The following is a 22159-nucleotide window of genomic DNA, read 5'->3' as shown; positions in this document are numbered from 1 at the left end:
CATGGCAAAGTTGTGGTGGTGGAGGAAGGGCAAGAGGAGCTCCTCTCCTCCGGGGCAAGTCACTTCTCGTTTGGGGCTTAAATTTCAATTTCCATTGAATTTGAATGGTTGTGGAGATTGAGAGCGTCATCACGGTGGTAATTAACTTTTTAGTTTGTTTTTTTTTATTACCCCAAACTTCACTGCTTGATAGTTGCTACAAGTGCAAGTGACTTGTAGCCATAGTACAAAATCTAGAGATACATAGCTTGTGGACAAGATTGAGAAAATGGTATTGGATTTTGGGATTTTGGGTTGGCTAATTGACGTGTTTTGATGCTAAAGGAAGTTCCAGAGGAGACTGGAGGTGGAAACAAGATAATGATGGTGTGGTGCTGGTGTTGTGATAAAGGTTATTTTTGGAATTATAGAGGGTGGGAAAATAAGATTTTAATTTTTATAGTGGGTAAGATTATAATGGGGTGGAGAAATAAGAAAATTGAGTGGGTCTAGTAGCACTCTAATATATTTACACTGAAAAATACCAAACTAACCTTGATAAAAAAAATTGTTTGGATTCCATCTTAAAAACAATTGGCAATAAAAGAAGCAGTAACCTAACGCTTTATAAATTCTAGCCACTTCTTTTTTAACTTCCAAAAGTGTGTTTTTTTTAGGAAGACTTTGGATGTGGTCCTTAGTTATGAATATTTTTTTATTAAAACCTTGTTGGTTTTTAATTTTTTATCAAGGTCCCTGAAATTAATGTGATAATTTATTTTTATGTACGTTACTATATTTTTTAAATTAAAAATTAGAAATTTTAGTTGTTTATATAAATGAGATTTTAAATATAAAAAACCATAATTTGTGGGACTAAAAATATTAAAATATAAATATACTATTGTGTGTGTGTAAACATGGGTACATTCATAAAAAATAACCAAAAAATTAATTGTATCAAAACATGGGTACATTCTTCAAAATCACAAAAAAAAAAAAAAGAAAAAAAAAAAGATAACTTGACATGGATACATTTTAAAATCAAAGAAAAAAGAATGTACCCATATAAGTTTAAAAATGGATTAGAAAAAAATTGAATATATTTTATATAAAAAATTGTACATTTTACATATAACAAATCGGTATATTTAAGAATGAGTACATTTTAAGATTAAAAAGTTTTACATGAATGGGTACATATAATTGGCATGGGTACATTTAGCAAAATAAAAGGTACAAATAAAAAAATATATGGGTACAAATACAAATAAACTTTAAAAAATATGGGCACAAACAGAAATTAATATATGGGTACAAATTAAAACTGAAAAGAAAATTGGTACAAATTAAAAATGGGTACAAAGTAAAACTAAAAATATATGATAAAAAATTTAGTCATAAATATAAATATACTAATTGTAACATTTTTAACATTAAATGAATATTTTAGAAATAAAAAAATATTTTATTATTGAAATAATTAATGATGTTATTGATACCCAAGGACCTTGATCAAAAATTGAAAATGAATAGGATTTTAATCAACGGAGTAGCAAAAGGAAGGATGAGAACCTAATTTCTCCTTCTTTTTTTTTTAAGTTGGCAAAAATTGAAACTCTTGATCTATCCAAATCTTAACTTATAGTCCACCCATGTGGTGCCTTTCAATGTTTAATTGCTTGAGCTAACCACAAGAACTACGTACGTGTGTGGTGCCTTTCAATGTTTGCTTTAGAAAGCTTAAAAATCGATTAATGAACGAGAATTAGGGTTACGGTTTGTCTGTTGAGTGCGATTGTCTGGCATGGAAATTCCTGAAGAGGATAGCCCAATTGCAGAAAGATGCAGGTCTTGGGGACGAATTAATAGAAAAAAGGTTTCAAGTGGAAAAATTATTTCAACGTACAATGATAGTTTCTTACAAATGAATTAACTTATATAAAATCACCTAATTACGAAGGAAATGCATGTAAAACAAAGTTAAAAAGAATTCTTCAACTGTGGCTTGCAAAGCTGAATGTTCCATGGGATTCTCTTAGTTCGTTTATTTGTTTAAATCATTTTATATCATTCGTTCATTCTGCATATCTAAATTCTCATCATATGCATATCTAATTTTGGGTAGATGTTTAAACAAATATGAGTTTTATAGAGTTTTGGAATTAAGTACATCTAAGTTAAATATTTTTTAACAAATCCTGGGATCAAGTGTCATTTAGATCTGCTATAAATTAGGGTTGTAGATACTTTTAGATCTGCTATAAATTGATCATAGTGTGATTAAATATAAAACTGATCTACAACAAAAATCAATTCTTATCTCACTAAGAAAATGACTTTCTACTTATCTCACAATATCGGAAGATAAATTTTGTTGCAAACAATTTTGCTAACATGGGCTTGTCTTCTCCAACTTTAATTTGAAATGATTCTCCTCCGTTAGCGGCTTGTGCTGCATTGTTTTCGAACTATGTTGATTTGCCTGGTTACTGCTTCTCAAATTAATGTACATCTTGACATTGAGGTTTGTCTCACTAAGTATTTGTACTTGACACTAAATCAAACAATCGTCGATTATTTCGAAAGGTGGCGTTAGACTCTATTGTAAGTGGCTAATAAACTGCCGGTACTAGACCCGCATCTGTCAGTGCCCAGCGAGTGCTGACGTGTGACACTGGTGATCTCGTCTCACACTTTCTGGTGATCTCGTCATCTTTGTGGGCTTATAGTAATCAAAAAGACTTTGGAGAGGAACTACTTGTTTCAAAATTACAAATGATAACTTGCAAAGACACGTGTGAAGAAATTAAGTGCATGTAAAACAAACTGGATCTAGCTTGACACAAAGTTAATAGAGTTGTTCAAGTGTGGCTTGCAAAGCTGAATACACAGCACGCCAACCCTGTTGGGTAGGGTGAGCAGTGTCCCAAAAGAAGGCAGATTCCGGGTTTTTACAAATGGTATACTTCTTTGCACCACTTTCATCCACACTCCCACAAAAATACCCACTGTTTATACCAATGCAGCATGGCCTCAATGGGTTCTCAAACTTTATGCTTCCTGCTCAAGAGAACAAGATGATTTCACGTATTAGCAATTCATTTGATATTTATGTGCTTGAATACTCAGATTAAGATAGGCTAACGGTTCAATAAATTCCAATGTCATTAGACATATACATTATATACTACTTATATAGTACTCACCTAGATCTCCTTTGTTCTTGAACACAGACATGAACGAGGCATAAAGATCAACAATGATAAAAGAATTCTTGGTTTCGTTGTTCAACTTGGCCACAGCTTGCCGCAACAAAAGATTGTGAAAACCGACTAGCGCGTTCTCAGTTCCATTGCATTGTTGGAATGAAAATGATGCCGACCTCGAAGGGAGACATCCCAAAGGTTGAAGAGCTGTCACAACTACTTTGCCCACTCCCAAGGCATAAATACGTTTCAAGTTCACAGTTAGTTGATTCACGATTGATGTGATGAAGGGTTGCCAACCCTACAATATACACAGATAATTGAAAAGCAAGAGGAGTTCAATACATATAAAATGTAGGTTGAGTTTATGTACGAAAAAATATTTGTAAAATAACGTTGAATTGGCCAAAAAAATTCATAACATGCCTATAATATTTCTTTAGTTTTTCCTTTTGGTTTTAAATAAAAGAAATATTGGAAATGAGATAGGAAAGAGATGCTTGATGTGAAAGGGCAAAACAAAAGATAAAGAACAAAGAAAAAATAACTTAAACTGAAAATTGGTGTCATCACTTTACCCCCTTTATTTGTCTGATTTGAGCTAGGGAACAAAGTTACGTAAGCCAGTATTTTCTGAAGATCATCTACCTAATCCCATTCTTTGAAATGCTTACGTACCAGCTTCCATGATCTTTTCTTTTCTCCAATAAAAAAATTTAATCGTTTAGAAGATGTTGATTGTCTTGGTGGTTAGGACATTATTTTTCGACTTCTTGTGTTTTGAGTACAAATTATCTTCCCTGCTTTAGTATAAATTAATGTAGAACATAGTAAATAAATATTCACCATCCCCTTATATATATATATATATATTTACAAATAAAATTTCGAACGTTGGATCTCCGGATCTCTAACCTACTCATACTCAACACCATACCCAAAGTGAAAATATTTATAAGCCAAAGCGAAAATTTACATGTACAATATGTAGAATAATAATATAATTATAAAGGTTCTTTGCAAATGCACTTGTGTAACTCCTTTTTTTTTTTTCATCAAGTCCACCAATTCTTTTACTTCCAACTAAAATCTAAAATACAATTACAATGTCATGTAACAAAATAATTTGACCTATTTTTAAAAGTTAATTTGCTACCCATCTTCAATCAAACTCACATTAAGTGAACTAATATCTACTTGGGGTCTTTATTACTACGTCAACAATTATTCGAGAGTGTAATTTTTGCAATACTGCTGTCACTATATAGGACAAATACCCTATTATTTTTTAAACGAAATATTGATTCTTGATAATTTTGTTTGATAAAAAATGTTATATGTGCTAACCTGAACAGAGCCATTTGTCGCGACATAAGTCGCGTAGTCGTTGCCGGGACCGGTGACGAGGGCGACGGAGGAGTGAAGTTCTTTGGGAGTGAAGATAGAGCTGTTTTCTATGAGCTTCTGAAAGAAGTCGATCTGGGTTGTCATGTTGGGATCCAAAACCGAGGTTTTAAAAACACCTGTGCCTCCATATGCGAAATTAACTCCGTACTTCAAATGATTTACCCCGACTTTTCTAAATCTGTATGGTATTGGTGACTTCACTCCTATAAACCTAGCTGCAATATCATGTGTGTTTGAAAATGATAGAGAGAAATTGTAATCAAATATTCGAGAACTTATATATAGTGTGGTAATAGAATACAGCATCATTGTACAACAAATCTACGCATATTATAACATGTAAATTGAATATTAATATTATAATTTGAAATATAAACTCATCATTTTATTCACGTGAATTGGTTAACCAAGTGCATAAAACATATTCAAAGGCTTTCTCTAAATTATAGCTTTTAACATATTCAGTAATTGATTTTGACTCAAAGCTGGTTACTACATTCAATTGGACTTGGGTAACTAGATGGAGAAGAACTTATAGGAAAAGGAGAAAAACATATAGGAAAAGAGTAATACTATTCATATCATGTTTTTGTACCACATTTTCATACTACTTTAGATGACATTTGATGTGGATTACCACATTATTTGAATTAATCAGATTTTTATATTTAGTTCATAATTTAATAAACTAATAATTAGGAAAAACTAGTTAATTAAATGATGATTGTGGTATACGATGAGTTTTTCTCATTCCTTTCCTTAGGTTTTGCAAATTGTTCAAATGATGTAGCTGCTGTCCACATCAGATGCCACCTAAGATAGTATAAAAATGTGGTATAAAAACATAGTATGAATAATATTACTCTGTAGGAAAATGTTAGAGAGACCATATTTTTGTATTATAGTTGATATATATATTATCTAATGTTGAAAGTGACGTATACATGCCACGTTAACTAATGAATTTATCTAATTAAATATTAATTGGTTGCATGCAACATTTGCCACAAGAGATAATATGCTAATATAGGTTTTAAAATGTAGTCTTTCTAACATTATTCAAACTTATATACGAAGTTGTCACAACACCAGATATGTTACATGGTCGACTACGTAGTAGACTATTCTAGTAAAAAGATTGCATGGCGCCAAAGTTGATGGAATTTTTTAATTACTGGACATGGCGCCAAAGTTAATGGAATTTTTTAATTACTGGACACACGCAACATTTTAATTATCTTTATGCTAAAGGACAGAGTTATTGCTTCACAACACAAATGTAGTACATATCAGATTGATGAAACTGAGAAAATGAACAAAATTGTAACTGTTGGAAGGAACATAAAGTAAGTTTGATTGGTTTTACAACTTTAAAGGACAATGGGGACAGAGTAGGATAAGGAAGGTTCAAGCAAAAAAGGTAGATATTTAACACAGCAAATCATGATTAAGAGTCAATAATGCAGATGACAAATGTCCAAGACTCCAAAAGGTTGAGCTAGCTCATGTGATTAGGTAAGAAGTTACATGATGGTGGCCTGACACGTGGATTAAAAGCAAACAATAAAAATAAAATGCTTACCCAACAATGCAACAATATTCAGATCAAAAGAAAACCATCCAAAGAGGATATTATGGTAAGAGGAACCCACCACCGCTGTACTATTTTACAGCAATAATACATCACTAAAGAAAGCACTAAAGCATAGGTTCTAAACAAAGAACTGAGCAAAGAAAAAGAACAGCATGTTACTTTCACTCTTTGCACCAAAAAGCAGAGAATTGCACATGATTAGAGAGAATCAGAGAGGAGGGTTGGTACCAAGGAAATCGGTGAGGACGCGGCCATCGGAGAAACGGCCACAGGGTTTTCCCGGGAATGTGATTCCATAGGGTTGTTTCCAAGAACTAGCCACTGATTTTCTGTTGTTTCCTGTGTCAGCATACGAGTCTCCAAAAACAAACAGCTTTGTCGGCCGCCAATTAAATAGGTGGTGATGTGTGTGGTGGTGGTGGTGGTGGTGATGGTGGTGGTGAGCAGCTGAAACTAGCACTCCTTTTTGTCCTATAACAAAACAAACAAAGACAGGTAATCAAAATTGGGAACAAATTCTTTCACCCAATTCTACTTATGCACAACCTCGTTTATTTCTAATCTTTCGACAGAATAAACCGAATGATAGTCAATTGCCATAAATAAACAGAATGTGCATAAGAAGAAAAAAAGTGAGCGTAAACCATTTTCTTTAGTCACGTAGTATTAACTCATGTATGCAGACCTGTGAGGAGGTAAAAGAGAAAGAGAGTAGGGAGGAGGAAGACGGTTGGAGGTGATTTCATGGTAGACTATGAAATAAAGAAGCTTTGATTTGCTGAAGAGATGTAATTAAGAGGGAGTTGGAGATCATGCACCACTTAAATTTAATGAAGATATGGAAGGACTAGAAGAAATCAGTGCTTTATACAGTCGCAGTCGACCTCTGGGTGATCATAAAATATGTGAATGTTTAGGGGTGATATTGCAATTTGCATTCTTTTAGTCATTTTTTGTCGGTCCAAGTAAATAAAGCCAAACCTCATAATTCCAAGAAATTGGTGGTCCAAACTCACAATTTTGCGAAACAAAAGAAGAATTTCATTGGAAAATACACATTATATATAAAGTTCTTGCAAAATTTCCAATTAAAACTTGAACTTCTTCAGGCAATATAAAATCCGATATAGTATTCTATAGTGCCTCTTTAATTATGCATATTTCCCAATTTTATTAAAAAAATACATGATAAGTTAATATGTATCATGTAATATGTCATCATACAAACAATAACAAGAACAAGATGATAACTCTGCCTAATATATTCCTATGCACATGAACATTTTGGGTTGGTCTGACGGCTGTAATCTGTCAAACAAGACGGGGCCGGCTTGGCAAACGTCTTCTAGTGAATGGACCTCCTGGATTCCTCATCAAGAAAAGATGAATATCTTTTTTAATGTATATGTGAAGGTTAATGAGAAATTTTAATTTTCTTTTTGTAGTTGTAGAAGGGTTTAAAGTTTGAACACTGGTATTAGGACTCGTCTGTTTGTGTGCTATGTTTTTGCTCCACAACATGAGACTATTGTAAACTATGTCATATAAACTTAAAAGAGGCACAATACTTCGGTTCATACCTATAAATAGATATTCTTTTTATATTACGATATGATAATATTTCACCATTGAAACGTCATAATTAAAATTATTTATTTATTACAATTATTTTTGTTTAGGGTGTAGAAATATATAGTTGTGTACTGCCTGCAAAAATTATGGCTGCGTTGCTATAAAGTAAGGTGAAAATCGAGGTCTTGGGGATGTTATAAAGTAGAGATTTTTCAGTGTGACCGAAATATAGGGTGACATCACGTGTCATCATACAAATTGTGGGATATGTATGTTAAAAAGTTAATAACTTAAAATATTAATTTTTCCACCACTTCGATAAAAACACATGGTGTACAATCCGTGTTCCCATCACAATGAAAAATTTCTTGTTATAAAGGAGAAAATTTTCATTGTGATGGGAATACAGGTAGTACACCATGTGTTTTTATGTAAGTGATAAAAAAATTTATTTTTTTAGTTATTAACTTTTTAACACACATATCTTACAATTTGTATAATGACATGTGGTGTACCACCTCATGTGCCGGTCAAACTGAAAAATCTCTTGTTATAAAGGAGAAATTTTTCATTGTGACGGGAATACAGATGGTACACCACATGTTTTTATATAAGTGGTGGGAAATTTTATTTTTCAAGTTATTAACTTTTTAATACATAAAGTCTACCATTTTTATAATAATACGTGATATACCATTTCGTATGTCGATCACATTGAAAAATCTCTCGTTATAAAGGACCCTTTTGGCACTTTTGATTGGGGGAGATTGCACATTGCTTGCCACTGGTTTTAGCAACTAACGTGTTTTTGTTTTGTGATGCAAAATATTGGTCAACGAGCTAATTGCTAACAATCATACAAACCCACAATATAAAAATCCCAGAAATTGAATGAGTACAGATGATATAAGCCAGCAAATCATTGGTCAACTAAACAACTTGTAGCTAGTGGTAGGCACTTGGAATCGAAACATGAACCAAATCGAACCGCATCGAGTGGTTTGATTTTACAGTTTTGAAACCGAACCGCAAATGTAGGAAATAGTTTGGTTTTGGTTTTAGCTTTTGAAAACTGCATAACTTTATTAAATGTTAAATTTTAATTGGTTATTTCATTGAATCCATACATTTAGCATGGACTCAACCACATCATAATATTTCCACATATCTCTATCTTTTCTTTCTAGTATGTACTGCTCAACTTTATTCATCTAAGTTTCTAACTCTCTTTGTCAATTTACACTCTCCAGGCTCTCTCTCTCTCTCTCTCTCTCTCTCCCTCTCCCCCCACTCCTACCCTCCCTTCATTCCAACTCCTAGCCTTTAGAGTTCAAAGTGCTATAATATGGTAAGAATTATGATTTATAACTTGTTTTAGTTAAATTTACTTATAACATGCGAATAATGGGTAGATACTAGATAGGTTTCCATCCAAGTATACACACACCTACATGAATTGAATCCACCCCCTCCAAGCCAATTAAAAGGTTCTAGTTTATAAGGATCAATGGTTTCTCATCCATTGGTTTTAAATTTATAACGTGCAAGATCTTCTCAACTATCGGCTTCTCAAGCCCGTTCACAAGTTCAAATACCTCCTTAATCTTAGGCTAGTAAGTGTGCAAAAGGAAAGGAAAATGCAAAGCTTTGAAACTTGAATGATGCAAAGTTGAAACACCAAAACTTTTTTATTGAATTGGATGAACAATTTATTTTTCGTTATGTCACAATGCATTAGGTAACCATAATAGTTTTTTCAAACACTAAAACTTTTTTATTGAATTAGATACAATTAGGTAACCATAACAATTTTTTCAAACAATAAAACCAAACCAAAATTGTTTAAAACCAAACCAAACCGAACCAATGGTTTGATTTCATTTCGATTTTAACTTCAAAACCGTACTGAACCAAACCACAAAAACTTGTGATTTTGGTTTTGATTTCACAATACACCATACCAAATCGAACTGCCACCACCCCTATTTGTAGCTAAATCTTCCACACAAATTGGAAGAGTTGTACTATCTGAATAATAATCAGAGTCTCTTGAACTCTCAACGCAGAAATTTTCTCTCATCAAAACCAACACACACCATACACATCAGCATTCAATTCAATTACAGACTAGAAATGGTATTAGGACTCGCCTAGCTACTACGTGCCATCTCTCTCGCTCTCTCCGGAATCTGCAGATTCAGAAAACTCTCTTCTCTCAGGTACGCAATCGGATCTCGTTTCTTTTGATCCAGAATAGTATACAATTTCAATTCAATTACCATGAATTGGACTTCGACTTCGATCTGGGTCTCGAATTGAGCCGACCCAAATCGCTCAACGACCAGAAGAACAAGACCTCTTCTTTCTCCTCTTCCGCCACCGCCGCCCAATCCCGACCGGCCAGGCAACAACCCACCGCCAGCAGAACCACGTCTGGACCCACCAGCCAGCTCCGACCCAGAGCAAGCGACCCGGATTGACCAACGCCCCGCTTCCATGGTCGGGGATATCTTCGGAAAAGCTGGAAATCAACGGCTCCGGCGATTTCTGTCACCCCGATCACCGCCCGTCAATAAAAACCTAAATTTGTTTGGGGATTTGGTCAGCTCGGCTATGAGTGTTAAGATGAACAGTAATAGCAATGTTCCTCTGAAGAATGCGACCCCGGCTACGAACAAGAGCTTTTTCCATGGGGAACGACGGACCGTGGCCGATTCGTTGCCCAAAACCACCACTGCTAAATAATTTTAAATGTAATATCGGATAAGATTTTTAATCGTTGTCGGTGCGCCACGTGTCATTATCCTAAGTATTATTAAATAATACAAAATAAATAATTATAATATGGATTTCTGATAAGATTATTAACCAATCACGTCGCGCCACGTGTCATAATCGGTTCACAATCTTTGAGGATAGATTTCCATCAGATTTTAAACGAATGACGGCATGCCACGTGTCATAATCTGTTAACAATCTTGGATGATAGATTTCCATCAGATTTTTAACGAATGACGGCATGCCACGTGGCATTATGCAGAACCTAATCCTTTCTGAATCCTCTATATAATCCACCATCCATCTTCACAAATCTCACACCAAAATTCTCAAGATCTCTATCATTATTCATAATTTCTGCTTCCTTATTCACAAAAATCAGTTTCAATATTCATAGTTTCTGTTTCTTTCGTTAAAACTTCCTTCTATATATATATATATTTATATATAGATGTCATGTTAATCATAACAAGCAAAATATATATATATATATATATATATGTCATGTTAATAATACAAACAACATAATTATAATGTAACAAACAACATAATTATAATGTAACAAATAAGTAACAATAAATAATAAATTTTGTACGTAACAAATAAAGAATACAAACAATAAATAATAATATCTTGTTACCATATCCGAGTAATTTTCCCCACTTCGAATATTATTACTAGCTTGTGCCAAAGCGTCTCTCCACGTACTAAACGATTGGCTAAGTAATTTCCAACGACTGGACATCGATTCTTTGGTTCTTTGCCCACCAATTTTCTCAAGAAAATTGGTATGAATAAGACTCCACATTTCTCGCAACTGCATCTCATTACCCGTAAGCGAACTATGAGTAACTTCAACCCAGCTAGTACACAACGCAACATCTTCAATAAGCGACCAATTCGTACCTGCACCAGTGGTCATTTTGTTGAAAAAAAATGGATTCAAACTTTGAGACAAAGAAAGGAATGTGATTGAAAGTAGTTGAGAAAATATGAAATTGTTGTGAAGGTAGATGATAATGAGAAGGTATTTATAGAAAAGTAAAAACAATTTTTTTTACAATTTTTTTCAGATTTTTCAGATATTTTTTTGAATTTTTTTGAATTTTTTACAATTTTTTTAAATTTTTATTCAATTAATTAATCTCTGCCGTTGGATATAAAAAAATTTGAATTCCAACGCTCCAGATTGTGCCACGTGTCACAACGATAACTTTTCAGATTTTTTAAACTATTTTTTCATTTATTTTTTAATTTTTAAAGCATTTTAATATCCACCGTTGATCTCAGATCGAACGGTGGATATTAAATCTGACAGTTTTATTTTTTTTTACCGTTGAGATCTAACTGTCCACATTAAGTGACCGTTAGGATCTAACGTACCGTGGGAAGCCACGTGGCTTCCCAACGGTAACTGACAAAACATTTTTTTTTCTGATTATTGTGTCGGGATGCGCCCCCACGTGCGGGTGGGGTGCAATGGCTCAGTGAAAAGTGGTGGTACAAATTGTGGTGTTTCTCGGAATTTTGGGAGTTTCTTAGTTTTATAGCGGTGTTAATGCTAGTAATAGGGGTGCGGATCTCGAAGGTCCTTCACTGCTAAATATGGTGAATAGCTGGTATTATTGAGAAGAAATTTTTAGTTGTGACGGGAATACAACATGTGTTTTAAGAGGAATGGTGAGAAAATTTATTTTTTAAGTTGCTTACACCCAATTTCAACTGGACACACGTGTTCAAATTTTGATTTTTTTAATCAAAACTCGAACACGTTTTCAATTGAGATTAAGTGTAAGCAGCAACAAAGTTAAATCCATTAGAAAGAACCTTTTGGTTCTTTGATTGAATAGGATCGGGGTTCTGGGGAGAAAGAGGGAGAGATTTAAAAAAAAAAAAAATTATTCTAATGAGGGCTGGTTTGGTATTGCTGTGCTTTCAAAAAAAATTGTTTATGCTGTGCATGTGAGAATAAACAGTTGTGAAATCAAACAGCAGAATGTTTGGTAAACTTTTTTGTAAAAATGCTTTTGAAAAAAAAAAAAAAGCAGTATTATAGTGTTTGATAAACTTTTATATAAAACAGATATGAAAAAAAAAAATGGTTTTTCAAAACTGGGCTTTACAGCTTTGTGTTTTCAGCTTTTTTCACAAGTGTGAAAAAAAACTGAAGCTGAATGGTTACCAAATATAAAAAAGCTCCCAGCTTTTTTTTATAACCATTTTTTTTCAGAATCACCTCAGTACCAAACTATGGCTTAGTGAAGGAGTAGGCTCTGTTCCTGCCACATCACTATTTAATAGATTAATTGACAGAAAAGTTAACGGAAGTTTGACATTATAACGAATTCATAAGTTAAGGTATGACATTACAATGTTTAAAACATAAGATACGAGGTTGTGGTTTAATCCATAGTTAATGTAGTTTTATGTAATTTACTCAATAATATGTGTACACTAAGTGGGTGGGTGAAAAGAAATATAATCAGAACATAGTACTAAACCGTCAAACTTATAAATCTTCCCTCGAACTGCTCTGCGAAACATCACCTAACCACTAGAGATGGTGCAGGCAGGGATGGATGGACCTCCAAGCAATTAAAGATGTCGAATTGAGACGGAATATCAAATGCAAACACTTCTGCGTAATCGTATAGCAACAGAATCGAATGTTTTGCACAGAAATTCGAAAGGAATTTTTTATTCCTCGTCAATAACTTCATTAAAGGTCTAACTGAACAGCATACAGAAAACATATTACAGTTTCAAATAAGTTTCGTGGTAGGATTGCTCGCTCTTCGCGCCTGCGCTTGGTCATCTCTGAGAAGGCAGCACCCGACCTTCCATTTCGAGCTTTCACGATTTCATCAACTGATTTCTTACATAATCAAGGACTGCATCCACATTCACTGTCCAAGCAACTTCAACAGGGGAATAGCCTGTCCATGGATTGCTTGTGTTCCATCTGTGACAGTGTAAAATCATTAGACTCGTAGAGAAGCATTTGCGTAAAATAAGAATTCATACGAGCACGCTAATCTGCACATACTTTTTTAGTCCTTGATCCATCAGTGTATGCCCGGTGCAGATACCCTGAGTCTCAACCCTCACAACGCCCTTCTTGTACGTAAAGAGATCAGGACGGACTAGTGCTACGAAACTGACAGGGTCATGAAGGAAAATCCCTGAAACATACGGCAGAGAGTCATTTAGATAGAACGTCTAATAAAAATAGAAAGACGAGAAGTTTTGAACGGGTAAGTACAGGGCTATATCTTAAGTTTACCATAAACACCATCAGATTTCACATGCCAGTCTCTGTAGAATTTGCAAGTGTCGCATATGAGCTGAGTATGCTTTCCTTTAGACTGCCGCAGTTGAAGGAGGTCATCATCTAAAACCACAATACGATAATCAAGTCAGTTAGGACGTCACAGTTCCATAGCTCATGAGAATATGGTCTGGAAAGTTAAGCAAACTGTAAGCTGGAAGCCTGGAAGTTGCACCTGTAAATTTCACTTGGGTCGTAATGTTTATTCCAACAACGGTAATGTTAGCCCCAGACGTAAACACAACGTCGGCTGCTTCTGGATCTCCATAAATCTGCAAGTCAGAAATTGGATTCTCCGTAAGATCCTAAGAGGGATGAAAACAAATACCGCAAATTTTTCAGGAAAAAAGTTACTTCTTAATAAAACATGAAATAATTTGGTGAAGCGTTGTTTTTACTTGTTGTATGCACGGTGGCACTTACATTTGCTTCCGCAGCAGGATTTACATTTCCCAGAGCGAAGAAGGAACCACCAAGTACGACCAACCTCTTCACCTTTTTCGCGAATGAAGAATCCCTTTTGACTGCCTGAGCAAAGAAAAATCCGCATAACAAGGAAAGATTTAAGTCTCAGAAGCTCCGGTCAACACCAAAACAAAGAAGTAAAAAGGATTCTTCAACTTACCAATGCTAAGTTTGTCAAGGGACCTAGGGCCAGTATAGAAACTTCACCAGGATATTCAGAGACCATATCAACTAAAAATTCAGCAGCATTCTTCTCAATTTTCTTTGTTTTTGGAGGAGGTAGATGCAAGTTCCCCAACCCATCAGAACCATGTATAAAGTCGGCAACACATGGCCTTCCACCCTACTTCCACAATAAAACATGGTTACGATAAACAAAATGAAGTTACTTATTAGCTTATTACAAAACTAAAGCAGGTGGCATAGGGCTTAAATGAAACAAAAGGGCCAAAAAATTCCAATGCACAAATACAAACGCGTAATGTTCAAAGGAACGCTCGAAGATTAACCTAAGTTCTAGGCCAGCTAAAGGAATACATATCAGAACATTACCTTTAGAGGCTCATGACTTCCCTCCGCCACAGGTAAACCTGGATGCCCTGCAATCTCACACTATCCTTTTGCACGTTAATTGATCACGAACATACTAAAAAAACAATGGGATTGACAGACAGACCCGAAGTCATTGCAAGAAGATGGAAATCAAAAGATATGAGCATGTACCAGAAGCAAGGCATTGCGAGTGGCATCTTCTGTGGCGACATTACCAAATACTGTTGTGAAGCCCAGGATTTCCAACTCCGGTGATTGAAATGCCATTAAGATGGCCATGGTATCATCTGTTGATTAGCAATAAAAAGGTATTACACATGAAAACATGTTGGAGAAAGAAAAGAAAAGTCGTTAAATGCTGTTATGGATTCCTTAACTAATGATTTTCCCCATAACATTCAACTACTTAGTAAATGTTATTCAATGCCCATTTCTATGTAAAACTTATGAAGTTTCTAAACCCTCAAGGGCATATTAAGACATTGAGAGTACATTAAAAGGAACTCCGACAACGCCTTCCTCCTCCTCTGTTTCTCTAAGTTCCAATTGTCTTTCAAATCTCCAAAGTTCACTGATTAACCATGAATAAGTCAATAAAACTCATTAGAACGTGAGCATCCAATCAGCAATAGGAGAGGGAGAGGCCCAAGAATACGTAAACTATGACGGCTAAGTGTCCTTTTCCGATGTGGGACAACTCTAAACAAAACTAACCCTTCCCTTCATGCTCCTCAACTCCCAGTTCAAACTATCACTATCGAAAAATGGTAATGAAAAAGTCAAAATCACCAAACAAAAAGTGAGGCATGGACAAAGAAACGCTCCAAAATACGATCATATTTCGGATACGTAACTAATTCAATAATTAAAGATCCTCACGCTAACTCCATCACCATTTGGCATAAAACCAATCAAATATTCAGAACAGAAATCATCAAAATGCGGTCGATTTAATGAACGAAAAAACGAAAGCTAAGCCCAAAAGTTAGACAGTGGAGGCTAGCTCGGCAGTTTTTTTTCCCCATTGAAGCTCGGCTCAAAAAAGTTCCTCACTTCCGCAACTCAAACCATCATAAAACTCAAAAGTCAAAATTCCAGCCTGGTTACTGTTCCCGCATTTTCTCAGCAACCAAACAGAGCAATAGGAACCATCCCAAAATTCAAAAATTTCCAGGTTACTACTCGCAAATTTTCTTAGTAGCCAAACAGATCAAAAGGAACCATCCCAACGTTCAAAATATAAAAATTCCAGCCTGGTTACTACTCGCAAATTTTCTCAGCAGCCAACAGAGCAAAAGGAACCATCAAAAAGTTAAAAATTCGAAAATTTCAGCCTGGTTACTACTCGAAAATTTTCTCAGCAACCAAACAAGAAATAGGAACACTAATGCATTAAACTTTGAAAATATCAAGCAAATTGAAGCTGAAAACTCACCGATTCCAGGGTCGGTATCAATGATGAGCTTCTCGCGCTTCAGATGATTAGCCGAAACGCCGTCGCCTTCGACATCGACCACCACGTCGTGAGAATTCTTCATCGCTCCCTCGATAAACAAACGCCTTCCTTTGATATCTCTCTCAGAACGATAATAACAATCCAGAGGAAACGCCTGCGAGTATTTATATAATGTGCATGTCTATGCGAGTGATATATTATATTATATCATATGCATACACATATACATACACATATATATAACCGGAATTGGAGCTTCGCCGGACTGGAAGGGACGACGAGAGCGATGCTGCCTCGAGAGGCCTCTCGGCGAATTTATAAGTTGGTTTTGTTAGGTGCCGGACGAAGGTGAGGAGACTTGTTCGTTGGGTGACCAATCAGGGATCGCCAGGTGGTATGTTTCAAGTGGATCTGATTCTTGTCCAGTCAATACGTTTGGCGAAGAGAAATGGTAAGAGACCATCTCGTCCACCTTCTGTCATCTCATAATTAACGTAGATTTCACTTCAAAAGAATATTTACGGGATAAGACTATAAATTCAATTTTTACTTCAAAAGAATATTTGAAGTAAAAACTTCAAAATTTCAACTTTTCTCTATAAATTCTGGGGGCTTGAAATTTTTACTTCAAATGTAGAGATAAATAATTTTAATTTCATTTATAAATATTTACGTGTTTATGTAACACTTGTTACTCGATGTATTTTTTATGTATCATAAATTGAGTGGACAAAACAGTTGATGTGTTCAACTTGTACATGAGTTATATTTTGACTGGACAAAACAATTGATGTGTATAAGTTATACATGAGTTATACTTTGACTGGAATTACAACACCACGTGTTTGGTGTTTCAAGTATATCTAAAAGTTTCTCCAGGCAATGGTCTTCCGACTTAGTTTAGTTAGGCTTAATTTATCCAAGAAAAGGCTTAAAGGCCGGTTTAGGGTTGATTAAAGTTTTTTAAAAGCAACTTCTTAAAAAAGTTGGGGTTTTAATTGTGCTTGGTAAATGGTTTTTTTTTTTTTTTTTTTTTCTCTTTTCAAAATCATGGGTCTAAAACAGCAGAAAGCATAAGCAACTCTACACATTTTTCTAAAAAGCATGCTTTTGCATTGGAGGTAGATGAACTATATTAATTAATGAAACTGTCATATTAGCAATCCTACCCTCATCTTTCTCTTTTGCTAAAATCACTTTTAGCACCATAGTTTATTAAACACTTACATGCTTTTTTTATTTTAACAACTGTTGATTCTCATAGTATAGCAAAAACAATTTTGAAAAAAAGTACAATAACATCAAACTAGCCATTAGCATAGTGCTTGGATTGGTTGAGTTCATCCCACAAAGTATATATAATTTTAGTTATCATTTTTTGTTATGCGAAATTCTTATATGCCATAACAGATAATCCAATAAGGAATTTAAAAAGATCAAGTGTAAGAATACGAGCACAATTTTGACTAACTGACTTAACTTACATTTACAACAAGTATATTTAAAATAATTTTTTGCACAGTAAATAATTTAACGACTTAAATTACAAACTACTTACTGATGATGGAATAAGTTATTCATAATTTTTACTTTTGTGATGCTAATAAGATAAGACATCTTAACCCAACATTCGATCTTGCTTTATTTCTAATCCAATGCAGTCATATTCAAAAGAGAAATAGGTATAGGGTTCTCAAATGCATTATTTATTGTCGGCTTCCAACCTTTATCATTATATATTTATTAATTAATTAATATCAATTATTTGTTTTTCACATGTATTATTTGAGATTCCGACGCAACAACATGGATTTGGTCACTTTATAATTAAAATATAATTATTCTTACCTTCTTTGGTTTGGCGGTCATAAAATTTTTTACCTACAAGTGAATAAAATTGCAATTAGATAAATGTGCTAACGACGACAACACCAATAGTTTCTCAAGATTAGATCGTAATTTCAATAGTGTTCATAGATGTTCTCAAATTATTAAGTGGAAAACCCCTCGTGCTCCATTGATCAAAATCAATATTAATTTTAATGGTTCGGTGGTGGGATCTTAAGTGGCTACAGGTTTTGTCATCAGAGATCATAATGGGTCTCCTATTGTTGTTGGGATACACATTCTTAGAGAGAATACTATATCTGTTGCTAAAGCACTTGCCTTACATGATGTGCTGAAGTTTGGAAAAGTCAAAGGTGATGTCTGTGTTGAAGGTGATTCCAAACTCGTTATTGATTTAATTTTGAACAAGTGCAGAACACCTTGGCAATCAAACACTATTATAAAGGACATCAAACTACTTGCACGATCATTTTCTTCTATATCTTGGGTTCATGTCTTTCGAAAGGCAAATTTTCTTGCTGATGCCATTACTAGCATTGAACATTCCATTCAAAAAACCTTTATTTGGGTTAGGAATTTACCCACTATTGCTAGAAATGCTTTTTTATTTTATTATACTAAAAGTGGTTGTATTAGCATCATCTTATCTCAATATATACTTCGTTTTTATTATACTTCAATTTTACAATTAAGCAGAGGTCCAGTGAAAGTATTAGCATCATCTCATCTCAATATATCCACTCTTACAAAATTAAATATTCTAAACATTGAGAATGAATATTAATGGCTCATTTGCAAGTGTTTTTAAAATAACCGAAAGAGCTTGTTGAAAAAATATTCTTTGAGTTCCAAAAGTACTTGAATGTGCTTCTTGAGAAAATATTCTTTGACTTTTTAGTGTAAAAATATGATTTTTCATTAAACTAAATAGTACCGGAAGCTTTTCGTTAAAGTTCCCATTTATAAAAGCAACTTCTTAAAAGAGTTGGTGCCTTAATTGTGCTTCGTAAATGAAAAAAAAAGGAAAAAAAAGTGTTTTTTTTTTTTTCCTTTCAAAATCATGGATCTAAAACAATAGAAAGTATAAGCAACTCTCACATTTTTCTAAAAAACACGCTTTTGCATTGGAGGCAGATGAACTATATTAATAAATGAAACTGTCATATTAACAATCCTACCCTCATTTTTCTCTTTTGCTAAAATCACTTTTAGCACTATAGTTTAGGATGTGCTATCCACACATTCTATTTTACTTCTTACACACCCTTTGTTAATTTCTATCCGTTGATTTTCTTTAATTCATATGATCCGACGACTGAAAATTAGAAGGGTGAGTGAAAAGTAAAATGGGATGTGTGAATATCACACCCCATAGTTTATTAAACACTTACCTGCATTTTTTTAGTGAGACTTTGGATGCGGTCCCGAGCTATGAATATTCTTTGACTCAAACCTTGTTGGTTTTCAATTTTTTATTGAAGTCCCTGAAATTAATGTGATAATTTATTTCTATGATGTTACTATTTTTTTTAAATTAAAAATTGAAATTTATAGTTGTTTATATTAATGAGATTTTAAATAAAAAACCATAATTTGTGTGATTAAAAATATTAAAATATAAGTATACTATTGTGTGTGTGTGTGTGTGTGTGTGTGTGTGTGTGTAAACATGGGTACATTAATAAAAAAAATTAACCAGAAAATTATTGTACCAAAACATGGGTACATTCTTCAAAATAACCAAAAAAAAAAAAAAGATATTAGGGTTAATAACATCAGTAAATTTCTTCAATTAAACTTGACATGGATACATTTTCAAATCAAAGAAAAAATAATGTACCCATATAAGTTTAAAAATTGATTAGAAAAAAAATATTGATTATGTCACATCCCAGCCCGGGGCAGATCACTTCCCGGGACCGCTCCACCACCGTAGCACGATATTGTCAGTTTTGGGCTTACCATTCCCTCACGGTTTTGTTTTTGGGAACTCACACGAGAACTTCCCGATAGGTCACCCATCATGGGATTGCTCTAGCCCCCTTCTCGCTTAACTTCGGAGTTCCGATAGAACCCGAAGCCAGTGAGCTCCCAAAAGGCTTCATGCTAGGTAGGGATAAGAATATACATATAAGGACGATGTGGGATGTCACAGACTAGATTTTATATAAAAAAAAAAAATACATTTTACATATAACAAATTGATATATTTAAGAATGAGTACATTTTAAGATTAAAATTTTGAAAAAATTACATGAATGGGTACATATAATTAGCATGGGTACAAATAAATAAAAAAAATAAGGGTACAAATACAAATAAAACTTTAAAAAATATGGGCACAAAAAAAATTTAATATATGGGTACAAATTAAAACTGAAAAGAAAATTGGTACAAATTAAAAATGGGTACAAACTAAAAGTAAATATATATGATAAAAAATTTAACCATAAGTATAAATATATTAATTGTAACATTTTTAACACTAAATGAATATATTTAGAAATAAAAAATATTTTACTATTGCAATAATTAATGATGTTATTAATACCCAAGGTCCTTGATAAAAAATTGAAAAGGAATACGGTTTTACTCAATGGAGTAGTAAAAGGAGGGATAAGAACCTAATTTCTCCTCTCTCTTTTTTTAACAACGGTTGATTCTCACATTACAACAAAAACAATTTTGAAAAAAAGTACAACAACACTAAACTAGCCCTTAGCATAATGCTTGGACTGGTTGAGTTCATCCCACAAAGTATATATAATTTTTAGGTATCATTTTATGTTATGAGAAATTCTTGTATGCCAGAATGGATAATCCAATAAGGAATTTAAAAAGATCAAGTGTAAGAATACAAACACAATATTCTAACTAGCTGACTTAACTTACATTGACAACAAGTTTATTTGAAATAAAATTTTGCACAATTAACAACCTGAATTACAAACTCATTACTTACGACGGAATAAGTTATTCATAATTTTTACTTTTATGATGCTAATAAGATAAGGCATCTTAACCCAACATTCGATCTTGCTTAATTTATAAGCCAATGCAGTCAAATTCAAAAGAGAAATGGGTATAGGGTTCTCAACTGCACTATTTATTGTCGCTAACCTTTATCATTATATATTAATTAACTAAGATCAATTATTTGCTTTTTACACGTATTATTTGACATTCCCACGCAGCCATCTGGATTTGGTCACTTTATAATCAAAATCTAATTATTCTCACCTTCTTTGGCTTGGCATTCCTAAAAGGAGAAATTAGGTTCCGGTCCCTAATTATTGATCCTCTTTGATTAAAACCTTGTTACTTTTAACATTTTTATTAAAGGTCTTGAAATTTGTACATATTAGCATTTTATTATCAGCATATTTCCATGTCAGCTTTTTTATTTATTTTTTATTTTTACTAAAATAGTTAATTATTGCAATTTTTTATCACAGGCTATGTTTTTATTCCACGACTATTATGCCTCCAACGCCTCCTATGCTTACCAAACTGAATTGACGCATCCATTCCACCAAATAATCCTACTCAATTGATTTCTTCAGTTTTTTATTTTCGTAACTGCAAATTCCACAATAATCTCACTCAGTTTTTCAAATCCATCATTATTATATTTGATATGATTCTTCAAATTCAAGTTTCGCCAAGATTTGAGTTGAAGTCATACTTTATTCGCGAGCGTTCGAACGAGCGCATTTTTTTGCAGAGTAACTTGAACAATCAACAACAACTCCGAGCTAAAATTCGAGGTATTTTTTCATTCTTGGAATTTGCACCATAGTTCGTCTATACCAATTTGTCCGTAATGGTGGATTCTTGGGTTTATAATTTTTGTACCCATATTTACAGGTAGTGCAGTATTGTTTTCACAATTGGTTTTGCATATGTAAAATGATTCTTTAACAATTTTTTTGGCATGTATTGGGGAACTTCAATGATTTCAACATGTATCT

At 33.7% G+C, this 22159-nt stretch overlaps 2 protein-coding genes across 3 annotated transcripts; both read right to left on the bottom strand.

Annotated features, from left to right (window-relative positions):
• Window positions 1-2711: 2711 nt before the first annotated feature.
• Window positions 2712-7036, bottom strand: LOC103963635 (GDSL esterase/lipase At5g03610). The gene is made up of 5 exons (XM_009376469.3): window positions 6875-7036; window positions 6418-6660; window positions 4536-4810; window positions 3189-3489; window positions 2712-3042 (listed from the first exon to the last, which is right to left on the bottom strand). Exons 1-5 carry the CDS (start codon window positions 6933-6935, stop codon window positions 2831-2833), a joined length of 1092 nt encoding a protein of 363 aa, XP_009374744.1. The 5' UTR covers window positions 6936-7036; the 3' UTR covers window positions 2712-2830.
• Window positions 7037-13161: 6125 nt separating this feature from the next.
• On the bottom strand, window positions 13162-16646 carry LOC103963634 (uridine nucleosidase 1). Of its 2 annotated transcripts, none has more exons than XM_009376468.3 (9): window positions 16320-16646; window positions 15056-15171; window positions 14885-14944; window positions 14493-14675; window positions 14291-14395; window positions 14043-14139; window positions 13823-13930; window positions 13586-13721; window positions 13162-13501 (listed from the first exon to the last, which is right to left on the bottom strand). In XM_009376468.3, the coding sequence occupies exons 1-9, from the start codon at window positions 16420-16422 to the stop codon at window positions 13393-13395; spliced, it is 1017 nt and encodes a 338-aa protein (XP_009374743.1). In that variant the 5' UTR covers window positions 16423-16646; the 3' UTR covers window positions 13162-13392. The 2 variants fall into 2 exon arrangements, with proteins under 2 accessions (XP_009374743.1, XP_018507001.1); XM_018651485.2 differs by lacking the exon at window positions 16320-16646 and adding an exon at window positions 15377-15395.
• Between the last annotated feature and the right edge of the window lie 5513 nt (window positions 16647-22159).

This window comes from the organism of the source record quoted next, unplaced genomic scaffold (genome assembly GCF_019419815.1).
Source record: "Pyrus x bretschneideri cultivar Hongxiangsu unplaced genomic scaffold, Pyrus_bretschneideri_v1 Contig47, whole genome shotgun sequence".
Taxonomy (NCBI): domain Eukaryota; kingdom Viridiplantae; phylum Streptophyta; class Magnoliopsida; order Rosales; family Rosaceae; genus Pyrus; species Pyrus x bretschneideri.
The sequence above is the reverse complement of the archived record's forward strand: the minus strand, read 5'-3'. Positions and strand labels throughout refer to the sequence as shown.